This window comes from Nylanderia fulva, unplaced genomic scaffold (assembly GCF_048542155.1).
Source record: "Nylanderia fulva isolate GAGA-0341 unplaced genomic scaffold, ASM4854215v1 Scaffold28, whole genome shotgun sequence".
NCBI lineage: Eukaryota > Metazoa > Arthropoda > Insecta > Hymenoptera > Formicidae > Nylanderia > Nylanderia fulva.
The window spans coordinates 1,935,405-1,948,523 of record NW_028190347.1 but is presented as its reverse complement, the minus strand read 5'-3'; the positions used below and the strand labels follow the sequence as shown (position 1 = coordinate 1,948,523).

Here is a 13,119-nt window from a genome sequence, read left to right as displayed (position 1 = left end):
TGAATAAATTTACTGAGAAAACTGAAGATTACAAATTTAATTAATAAGTTATTTTACTCTTCGTGTCGATTGTAACGCAAGTGAGAAATTTTATAATCAGTTTTCCATCTCTCGTAAAGAAAATAATCTTATCTTTTCTCTTGCACCGAATTCAGTTATTAAGGAGAGCACTAATTATCAAAAATGATAATCTTAACTCAAAAGCTACTCTTTATCTTCAAATAAATATCGAGTAATGCTTTCTATCGAGTAATTTTTTTTTTTTTTTTTGATACTTTGAATCTCTCTTTTACCATGCTTTTTCTCCGTTAAGCAATTAAATATTACGCTGCTTTCAGTAAACACAATGTTAAAGAAAATGTGTGTGTTAATCTTACGAACATTTACTGCAAATACTATTGCTAACACGTGATATTTAGTATAAACGTAATGCACAATAACACGGAAACACTAATACAATTGCTGTTTACAAAAGCTATTTTCCAACACATCTCTTTTTAAACCCTGCCAACGCGACTGTCCTCCTTCGTACATTTCTCGAATAAAAGTAACAAGAAGGGAAAATCATAGCGAAACTATACTTTCTGTTACGCTCGAAGCTGTATTGCACATATATGGGACAGTATCTCTGCGCGTCGCGTCCGCATTCCGGAACTTTAGCACACGTAAAAACTTTGACAGATAGCCAATAAGAAGCGGCGGAGATTAATGCATCTGACTTGAACGATCCCGTATATCGCGTTCGCACGAAAGCTCGTGTAAATGTCATACGGTATGTACTTTTGGATTAACGGCGGCCACGAAAGCAAAGAGAGAGAGAAAGAGAAGAGATAAAAGAGCAGAACAAAAATGGAGAAGGACGAGGAAGAAGAAAGAGAGAAGTGGAGCGTAGGGATGGGATCTGGGCGGTACGCGAAGAATTTGAAACTCTCTCGACGCCGGGGCGAGGAGGAAAAGAGAGTCTGCTGGGGCGACGGGAAACCGAAAGCGCCCCGGTGTACAATCTAAAAACCCATTCAGCTTTTAAACTCTTGACAATGGCGGCCGGTTACAAAGTTTTGTGCCGGCGCGCGTGGGAGAAGACCGGGAAGAGGGACGAGCGCGATTCAAAAGTTTGATTTATTTGAGAGGAGATTGCGGACGGCACGACGACGCGACGGCGGGCAGATCGGGGGCATATTCTGGAGATGGGGAAAATGAGGGGAAGAAAAAAAAAGGGAAATAAAAGTACGAAGGCGTATTTCGCTGCCGGCATCTCGGCGCCCTCGCATGTGCGACACTTTTCTTGGGGGACGAGAGCTTCTCTCTCTCTCGCGCGTCTCTCGATGTCTTCGACAGGAAGCGACCGCGCGAAAATTAAGGGATGCAAAGTAATGAGTTAGGGGGATCGAACGATGTTTCTTTGTCGCGAAGGAATATTACTTTATAGCGAGAATAAAGATTATCGTGGAATCAAAATGTTTTGAAATGGAAGCTAAATTGAAAAGTTACGTGTGGTAGAATTAAACAGAATACAGTCACATTTACTTGGTTTGTGTCTCGTATAGATAACATATCGCGGATATAATGAGTATCATTGATTTCCCGCGACAGATTTTTTGTGGATTTAGTACAGATTTATTTTACGGGATATCCAGTAATAACCGCAGATAAAACGAGGTTGAAATGATTAAATGTCCTATCCGTTTTGAGATATTCGCAATTATTAATGAAAAATTAATTTTAAAAAATCGGTCAATCCGCGCGAGATCTTTTTTAATTAATATCTCATTAATAATTGGACTTTCCTCCTCGATTTAAATCGTTCTACTTGAATACAAGAGGCGATGTGATTATTACCGGATATCCTGTAGGTTAGATGCAATTTTCTTAAAAATGATCACACATAAAACAATGTCATGCAGAGTAATCATGCTTATAAACAACACATATATATTTTCCGTTGCTCGCCTTTATACGAATTGGAATCGTCTTCTGAAATGATGGATATTAACTGACTGAGACAAAATCTTACTGTTGTCCGACTATTGTTTCAGTAAATTGAGATTGATTCATGAAAACTAAGCAACCTATTAAACAGCAAAATTGGAAACATCATAAAAGAATAATCTTTCGCAAAATTGTCCATCTTGCAAGCAGAATCCAATTTGCAAAAATACCACCGTAAAATACTAAACGATATTAAAATGAGATGGCAAAAGCGATGACTGATTCGAACATAATACTATGTTCAACATTTTATCGCAATATTTCGTTCAAGCGATCGCGAGTATTATTTCCAAACGGATAGCGCACGATCTTTATTACTCGCGATCTCGCGTGACTAGTTAACGAAAAAGCTATCATAGCCGAAATTGTTTGCATTTCCGAGTGAATCGATCGCAGCGCGACGAAGCGAGTAGAAAAAGCGGTAGCCAAGGAGAAGAAAGATTTTTAAGACGTACCAGAAAGTGCTTGTGTAAGTAAGGGCGTGTTGTTGTTTGGGGTGAGCTGTCCATTGGTTAGATCCACTGAAACATAAAACTTCAGTCACAACTGCGCCACTCTTGCAATGCACTTTGTATGTGCTTTCGCTAATCATTTCCGTCGACTATCACTCGACAATATAGTCTGGAAACTAATTATATCTTTTTTTTAAATATGAATATAATTAAAAGAATAGAACGAGAGAACAAAGAAATGTGATGGTACGCCGCATGGATGACTGAAAGGGAAGAAACAGACGCAGAACAGTGATTTTTTTTTTCCAAATGTGTTGCTTTGTCAATCGTCTCTCTTGTTTTTTCGAGTTTCGTCCGAGGATGTCGAGTATGCGTGCCTTCTGCCTCTCGTCTTCGACACTCAAGGGTGAAAAATAACTTAAACGCTCGTATATATTCTAGTTCTTCTTCTACCGCGGAAAATTACATACGATGGATGAGTTCGCGCGTGTTGTGAAACACGTTGAAAGGAAATACACATCGAAAATAACGGAAGAGCGCCATACGTCGCCGAAAAGTGTGACAGGTGTTTTCTCTAGGCACTTAGAAAGCTTTCGCTTCGTATCGACGGTATCAGCTTTCTCCATCGAGCGAGGATGCTCGAAAACCGCGTTGGCGTTTACTACCACGACTACAGTTTCGATTCGGATGCATCGACTGGCTGTGGCAATAATGGAACCTACGAGTATCGATCGCCGTCGAAACTACGGTGCGGGGATTCCCTGGAGTAGCACTCGATGCATCGAAATGCACTTTGGTATTAATATGCATTTTCCATACGCAACAGACGAAGGCAGAAACGTACGAAACGCGATAAACGAGGCGGGACGATTTGAGAAGAATTCTCAAAGAATGGTTATACTTCGAAAGCTCGCAAAGATGGGATTTCTGTTTTAGATAGAGAAAGAAAGAGAAAGAGAGAAAGATCGATGATGGCGAAAAAAGTACACGAGTGTGTGTGTGTGTGTGTGTGTGTGTGTGTGTATGCACGCGCGCGTGCGGGTGTGAAAGATAGACAGACGAAGAAAGAGGTATTTCGGTGTGTGTTTCGAGCAAAGTGAATGTCGACTTCATACATTTCTTCCGGAGTGCATTGCGTTGGACGTGTTGCATCGGCGCCTCCGTATACGCGCGGCCTGCATTCTCACTTCCTGTTCCGTGGTAGTACACCGCCGGCATTCCTGACATTAATAAAGAACAACAAGAAAGCTAAGAATGATGAGAAACAAAAATGGGGACGGGGAGTATGATCTGTAATGCGAATTGTTACCGGGACCAAAAAAAAAAAAAAGAGACGTGGATTTATGTTAACGTACTGCGTGAATTAATACACATTTCAAAATATGTAGAGATATTTCATAGTTTACTTTCAACGCGAATAGTTCTGTATAAATGCTACATCGTGAAAAAAAATTATACATATTTATCGTATTTTATATTTATATTTCAAATTTAATGTCGCACATAAATTATTTGAATATATAATTTCAAAAATTTTTCATGTATTATTTTCTATTCTCTAACGTCATATCATTTTATGTCTTAACTATATTATATATATTTTATTTCTTATTCCAATAATAATTTTTTTATTAATTTATTCTATATACATTTCTATTAACATTTATTAAAATAATTAACTAAATTGTATATTTGTTTTTCAATACGATTATCTGCATCTTATTCGCGAACTAATTGTTATTGTTGCTTGCATATTACTAGATTGCTCTTTTTTGTTGCATTGTTAATGGGTTTAATTAGATTATAATATTGCAACTAAATATAATCATCACGCATTACGTAAACATTTTGAGATAAATCAACATGGAAAATCATACTAAAGGATTAAATAAAGTATTTAATATCAACGCGAAAATCACTCAATAAGAGAGAAAATAATCTCTCAATTTGCTAAATATTATATATTTCATAGTATATGCTGTACGCGCAGAGGATCATGGAAAAACTGGAATGCAAATGAGATGCAATGGAAATAACTAGCAATAAAAGCGGAATAAAAGCTTATATGTTTTCATATCTATGAGCGATCATAGCGTGAAATGTTAAAGATTATTTCTCAGCATAATAAAGTGCGCGTTTCTGTTTTCCTAGCAGTGAGATATAAGATAACCCAGAAGTCGCGAATTTTACATGAATTATAAATGTTAAATCCAAAATAAGAATTACCGTGATTAAAGAAGATATTTGTAAAATGCAATTACAAAATTCCCATTTTTGAGAGAAACTTCACGAATATATTTATAAATATACTGTACACCGTAAAAATTTTTGTTTAAATTTGATATTATTAAGTTCTCAAAATTTTTGTCTAATACTTCTTGGATATATTGGATATTCTAGTCTAGTTAAATTATGTATACAAGGAATTAAATCGCGGATGCAGTTATTTTTAAGCAATTTGAAATATTTAAATATCTAGAAGCATCAAGTCAGAGATCTAAAAAGAGAGAGAGTTGCTAGTCAGCTTTTATTGAAAAAAAAAAAAATTATACATATTTATTATAAATTGTTAAAATAATTTTTAGATTAAAAAATTAATGCAAAGAATGCATTTCCTTTTCTCGATATTATAATCATTATAATCAAACTTGACGCTTCTAGTCATATAGAAATTAAAAGAAAAGAATTTTATCTTTACGCAAAGAGCAATATAAAAAATTTTTAGGATAAGAATAATTAGTTTATAAATTGCTTTGTAATTATATACAGATTGTGGGGATTATATTTACAAAATATACGTAAATGATTTGAGAATGTAATCGGCAATATTGTTGAAGATCGAAACGCGGTTTTGATATATCGTTAATATGAGGGAACGGAATGTCTATACTGTCGCTTCTATACTGTCGCAACAACGTGTTTTCATGGAGAAGCCTCGTTTTGGCCGTGCAACCATCGGCACTGATAACGCGATTGCGAGAGATGGTGAATGGACCATAAATCGTGGATCGACGTGATTTGTATGGGGTATCACGGCGCTTAATGGTGTGGCTTGTCTATATCGACGTGTTCTGACCGGAAGTTCCGAACTGCTATAGTTAAAGGGGAAACACTCTATAGACCTGTCCGCCGTAACTTGACGATTTACATTGTACGACATTGCATTCAAATATTCTTTGTTTTCAAATATTCGACAAATAAATGAATGATTCGTGTCTAATGAGAATTGCAATAAAGAAAAAAAACTAAATATATTATATACATATAGACGCTTTTATTAAATAGTAATAAAAGAAATTAAATAGTAATGAAAGAATTGTATTTTTCATAAAGACATCGGATTGCAACTTAGTAAATATTGAATTAGAATGACGAAAATTATATACGTAATTGAAATATATTCTCAAGAAAAATTCTAATCATTATTTTTTAATCATTATTTTCTGAGTATATTAAAATATATTTCCTTTCGTAATTACACATACACATCGCGATTCATATTTTCTAAAATTAAAAACAAATAATATATGACGAAAACGAAAAAAATATAATAATAATATTCTTCTACATAAGAGAAAGAAAAAGAGAATGTGTCGCACATGGCCTCGGATTGGACAGGTTGACGAATGAAACGGAAATCCTTGCCAGCGGGCGTTTATCGGAAGTTTCATAAAAAGAAAGGGGCCGCACGTCCACGTCCAGCCGTCGAAACGGGTGCGGCTTCCGGATTTCGCGACAACCGACGGCTGCACCGATAGCTCTTGGGGTCGTATCTCGATCCGGCCAAAAATAGCGATACACACACATACGTACAAGCACACAGATATTCCCATATGTACAGAGCTAGTTCAGGTATGTATATACAGGGTGCTTCCGAGGGATCGTGTTTTCTGAATTACAGATATGATGTATTAACCGAATAAAAAAAAATATTACAAAAAGATTTAACATTATAATATAAATTAGAAAAGTACTAACGTCGTTTTAATATCGAAATATTATCTGCTTGTATGTGAATTATAAATAATTTAATATATTAAAAATATAAACTACAACACAGATAAAATTTTATTTTGTAAATAAAATTTTTAAGTGCTTTTGAAAATTTATAACAAAATTTATTTAACAAGATATTAAGTTGTGTTATCGTGACATATAATGTTATAAAAGAAAAATCTGTCATAAAATAGATAAAGTTCCAAATTCTTTAAAAATTTTCTAACTGTAATAAAAGCGTGCAACTTCTGAAGTATTTTATATACATACATACTCTTCGTATACACATACACACGCACACATACACACACGTATAAAGTGTCTGTCCGTGGAAATCCTTATTGCCCAGGTTTGGTCGCTCATCGAAACGACCGACGCGTAGGGATCTAGGCCAAGAGTTCATCTATTTCGAGTGTATCTCCAGCTGACGTAAACGCGATCGAGACTTTAGATAAGGGTCTCGCACCGTGAAATCTACCCAAGAGACTTCGAATAAGTTGAGCTTTGAGCCCCAAATTTTGGCATAGAATCACTCATTCAACTTAGAATTGGTTAAGCGGAGGGATGAATCAAAGATTACCAAGAAGAACTATTCGGCATATAAATTCGATATGCCAATACGTCTATCACACGATAATTCTATCCGAAAATCGGTTCTATAGATCGAAATCGAAATCTGGATCTTTCTCGAGATAATTTATGTTTTAATATCGTCTTTTTATAATTTGAACGACTTTCACAATTATATATTCTTTACATTCTGTAAACTTCATATATCCGTACACTTGAGAAAATAATATTGATCGTTTTGTAAATAGCTCATATTGCTATAAAAGTTTCATTATTAGAAGAGTTCTATTTTCGATAATTTTTGCTCAAATTCAATTTACTCCAAAATATGACAACAAAAATATGTATTATTTATTGCGCCACTTTAATGATTTTTATCTAATCAAGAAAAGAGGATGGAGAAATATCAACCATAATTAATTACATGCTATTCAATTCATTAGATTTGTAAAGTCTATTCTTTATCGCAAATGCATAGATGATATATGTGTATAGAAAAACTAAACGTAATTAAGTGGATATATCTAGATATTTGACATTATTTTATAATGTCGATTCATATCATAACAGTTGATATAATAGGATAAGTGGAATGCAAAAGTGTACATTGCAAGCAACGTTAGTGTCTTTCAATAAATTATGATGAAAGCATTTTATTCGTATTCCGATTCAATATCGAAAACGTTAGTATAGAGAAGAATGCTGTGTAAGAAGAATCTCATAAATGATTTCCTTGTGCATAATAGTGTCGATTTACATCATAACATATGTTGAAGCCGATAGATCTTGGCCTCTCTCATGAGGCCTCTCTCGAAAAGCCGCTATTTTCCCTATAATTAAAGAGCGAAGTGCATAGACACTTTTGACAAAGCAACACATTGAACAAATCATGTTGTTAATATAAGCGCCATCACAGTTAATTATTGTCATCGTGAGTCGTTAATTCGCGCATCCATGCTTGGCAACGACGGAATTGTTAAATAATGTGAAAATAAATTAATAGATATTAATAATATTTTCGGGACGGCAGAATCGATAGCATATCCTAAACTACACACATGTATTAATGGCTATATGCCGGCAATAAAAAATTGTAGTTTATATATATATATATATATAGAGTAACTAGATATATAAACATATATAGATATCATCGTGACAGATCGAAGTTTCTAAACTACGTACTCATTAGTGTATCACGCTGCTAACTCTAATTAGCGTTTTTAATGCTAGCGGTCAAATCAACGACAAGAAATAACGATGTTGGAGTGGTAAATTTTATGACCGGTTCTAATTCGGATACTAGTCGCGAATATATAGCGGGAGCTTGTATTGTACAATTGTACAGGGAAGTACCGGAAGAAATAATTGAATTGACAGACGTACACACGACACACAAAAAAGATAATCACTCTCATTCTATCTACATGTCTAACTTTCTATCTACTGTTCTATAAATTCTAAGTAGAAACTGTAGGCGAAGCATCGCATCAAATCGCCTTACCGTTTCTAACGATATTTCTTCGAAAGAAACTACTTTATCTATATATAAATATATATATATTTTTTTAATAAACTCAAACAACACTCAAAAACTTTTGTCATACACGAAGATACTCGTTACGGTCGCTCGAGGTACACTATTTTATAACTCGGATCTGTATCTATAGCCTAAACATCAGCCAAGATTGCCAACTACTAATTTTTCTACGATAAATTACTTGATATATAAATAATACTTTTTAATAGTATTATCGTGTTGTTAAAATATTTACATACGTAGTATAACGTAGAAATGCATTTCGATAAAATTTGTGAAAATTTGTGTCAAAATTATGTAGGCAATCTTAGCGTTATCTAAATTATTTACTATCAATGTTAATTACGAAGATTAGTTAACAACGACTTGTTTTATGCTACAAGACTGCTTCTAATCAGAGACTATATATAATTATTTAATTCGATTTATCTAAATTGTCTACACTTTTTTTACCACCGCGGGAAGATTTGGGTACTAATTTCAGTTGCGATATTATTCTCTTCTCACTACCGTTTTAGTAAATTGAATGTTCGACTTTAATGAAGTTTATTTTAATAATCCATCAAATGAGTAATCGACCCGTTGTGGTTAAACTAGACGATTTTTTTTACTATGAACAATATATAATATAATTAAAATCACTTTATATATGGCGATATTTTCTATAAGATAATAGATGTAGATGGTAGATTACTCGCCCCTAGATAGACTGCATCTTCAACGAAGTCTTCATCATCGATCTCGGCAATGATTCTGTCCCGAAATCGCCTTCCCTCCTCTTTTTTGCGATACTCAACTCGAATTCGTTTGTCTCACGGAAAAAAATGACCCATAGCCGCGCAACGTAATAAACAATTTTAGACGTGTTATAATATTAAAAAAATAATAATAGAACGCGCAAAAATAATAAAGGTAATTCAGAGATTATAAGGAGAAATAGATATGTGTCTAAATCATATATGACAATTTCGAGAAAATATTTCCTTTTTTAAATTTTAAATAATTCCCTTCGGTGTGCTTTTTTAACACATTCGACGGGCTATGGATCTGTGCGAAAATACTCTTTCACGAGACTGATTTCAGTTTTCACTAGAACTACATACAACCAGTTAGACTACATGCAGGCGTCGCTCTGTCCGACGCATAAAATAACAGTCAAAGATATTCAAAGAGTGTTAAGTATTCATAAGTAGAAAAATACTCAAAAAAGAATAGTACTCCATGTACTTTCTTACTTAGTATAGCAATTCCCATTCTTATTTTTGTATTGCATATTAACTATAGTGAATTATTAATTATATTCGTTTAATATAATCACCTTTAATGTCTCAGCGAGAGATGAAAATCTGATGACCTCATTTAGCGCTAAACACGATGAGAATACGAGCCAAGTATCGGGTATTGATAGCTCTAAAACAAGCTCTGTAAATTGAGATTTTCCGGCGTTTTGTGACCGGCCGTGACTTCGCTTCGATTTTAAGAGAATCCTTTCCGTGAAACAGATCAGAAAAGGATCTAACAATTCTCTTGTCATGCGACGTGATATACACACAAATTTTTCGTTTAACACGCTTTTTTAAACAGACCTAGAGACATCAGGCTAAGTTCTAGTGAAAACTAATGTTAGGCTCGAATACTCATACGGATAGTATATAAAACGAGAGAAATTCTGGATAAAACTATGTACTATGAGCTAGGCAGTCATCCAACACCAGTACGAGATGCGGGATTTATATAAATGTGTATATATATATATATACACACACATTAGGAACCAAATATAGTTCTTATTACTTGTAGACTATTCTATACTATATGAAGTAAAATATATATTAACATACGATATATTTATATGTATATGTATATAGATATAGATTCCTAACCGGCCAAAGATTATCTATATATCCACATATTTTCATGCAGTAAATACGAGAATTTCATAATGCTCTGTAAAACATCTCGAACTTTTCGTATTTACCATATGAACATCCAGGCGTCTCTAGCCTCTAATGGATTGAGCAATGTGTGCACCAATTCCATTTTTAGAACACAGAATTGCAATCTGCTGCTTGTTTATACGATAGATTATATATGCGGGATGCCTCGGGAAATGTGTATGTCAAACAGTAAGGTATTATTCTATCAAATAACTCTATCAATATTCCGTCGAATAACTTGACATATATTTCAGAAAATAGTTTCGATACATATTTATGGAAAACGCGAAAATTTAATAATCAGCGGATTGTTCTTCATATGGTAATAGCCGCGCGGGTTTTTATAACTGAACAATGATCCGAGAAAAAGAAATTTGAAAATAATGAAAACATCTCTCCATGTTCCCACAGTCGTCACAATTATTTCGAGCAGTGGAATTATCGAAGAAGCGATTTCGGGCTACAAAGATCAACTTTGTGGCGTGTTAAATGGCAATTAGGAATGGCTTTAAAGCAGATTAGAAAACGTAGATACGGTGTAACAAATGTACAGAGAACAAATCAACTCGAGATAGAGCTAAGAAAGTAATTCAAACTTTTACTGCTACAGCGAAATCGTACAAGGCTGCGACTTATATCGCTTCTTCGATACTTACACTTCGCCAATCACATTATCCGATTGAAGAGCTAATTATTCTCATAATTAAATTGCAATGTAATAAAATATTCCACGCCATTGCAATGAAATAACGCGGTTATTTTTTATAACGATGAAACTAGTTGGACAATCATATTAATTCATTTCAATCGTCTGTTCGTTGAAAGAGTTGGTTATCAGATTACCAATTTAGTGAAAGGTATTCATAATATGTGACGTAAAAAAATTATGTATATCATTTTACATAATCTATGCGTAAATTAATTTTAATACGATAGAACGGATTTAGAATGATGAAATTAAGAAAGTGTTAATTGCCATAAATTTTATACTATAATTATAGAATTATATATATATAATAAAAGTTTTTGATTTATAGATATATATATATTTAAATAAAGTTGGAGAAAAAAACACTGTCTATTTGTTGTACAAGTTATATAAAACTAATATAAAAAAGTGGGACAACGAATACTTTAATAGTGCATATTCTATTTCCGTCGCAGACACACGAGCGAGTATATTTTTTTACGTGAATCGATTGATTTTTAAAATCGCACGTCGTAGAAAAGGCAGACGAGACGAATACAGATCGCGTAGGCAGTACAACGAACAACGGATGCACAACTAACATACGATTTTCTGTTTCCTAAGCATTCCATAAGAATATATACATATACATATATACATACATACATACATATATATGTATGTATGTATAAAATATATGTGTGTATATATGTGTATACGATAAGTTCAACCAATCCAATAATAAATACTATCGGTGACAATACTCGAACTAAAGGATACCTAAAGTAACTAGATAGTAACAGTGACAGATGTCTCATATGTCAATTAAAATATTGTGAAATGTATAAGAAGAGAGTATATAGTGTATCACAATATATTAATTGTGGTATTCAATGAGAATATTTAATCTTGATTATTAAGTACAAGAATGTCATAAAAAACGCAATAGTTGACTCCACAAATAAAATTATTATGTTATACCATTTGTCAACAAATAATATTGAATTCGTAATAATTTTAATAAGAAAAAAATAAAATTCACGTTTTAATATAATGAAAAATAAAGCAAAAATTTTAAATACTATGAAAGTTATACAATACCAATTGAAAAAACGATAACTAAAATATTAGAGATATATTTTAGGAAAAAAGTTGTTTCCTATAATTTAGTGTCAATTTAAAATATCAAGTTTTTCAATTAAAAAATGTCAAATTATATTTTCTCATATAAATAACTATTTTTTAAGTATGGAATATAACAATACCAACAAGACAAAACACAATAAGGCTTTAAATTCTCAGATTCGTCATTAGTTTCACATAATGTTAAAAAAAATTTTAATTTACATATGATAATCTTAATTGGTGTTTGTTGTAAACTGAATATGTGTGATATATTTGTGTAATGTGTGAATGTGAGTATGGAATCTGGGTATGTACTACGTACTACGGATTACGGTTACCGTCAACACGAGCGAGAACACGAGAACTTGGTGGAACAACCTGGCACTTTGGGGTTGAAGCTTACCGGTGCAACCCCCGCTGGGGCTCACGGACACTCGGCCTACCCTTGGCCCCACTGCGCGGTACACGACCGCTCCTACCCAACAAGAGACATCACCGATCTTACATGATATAGAAATTTCTGTCGAATACGCTAATTATATATACGCGATAATTTTATCGTTTATCGATTTGGTCGACTTGGTGCTAAATTAAATTTCATGCGATTGAAGCTAAATATAAAAATTTATAAATAAATTCAAATCGTTTTTGTCTTGTACATAAAATTACTTTTTGCGATCGATATGTAAAATGTAATACTTTCTTATGTATTTCTGCATTTATAATTTTTTATTATTTCTAAAAAAATTAAAATTTTAAAACTATAATACTTAATATATAATATAAATAAATAAATATAAAAATATATAAAAGGCATAAAAA

At 33.2% G+C, this 13,119-nt stretch overlaps 1 protein-coding gene across 4 annotated transcripts in view; it reads right to left on the bottom strand.

Moving 5' to 3' along the window:
- Nucleotides 1-13,119, bottom strand: part of Rbp6 (RNA-binding protein 6) — a 590,474-nt gene that overhangs the window by 17,491 nt on the left and 559,864 nt on the right. For 2 of the 4 annotated variants that reach the window (XM_029311220.2, XM_029311225.2), the window contains 2 exons: nucleotides 3,557-3,661; nucleotides 2,445-2,510 (listed from right to left, as the gene is read on the bottom strand). In XM_029311220.2, the coding sequence (XP_029167053.1) occupies nucleotides 2,445-2,510; nucleotides 3,557-3,661 (171 nt within the window). Of the gene's footprint in view, nucleotides 1-2,444; nucleotides 2,511-3,556; nucleotides 3,662-12,700; nucleotides 12,773-13,119 lie in introns of all 4 variants that reach the window. The other 2 variants (XM_029311221.2, XM_029311223.2) reach the window with 2 other exon arrangements.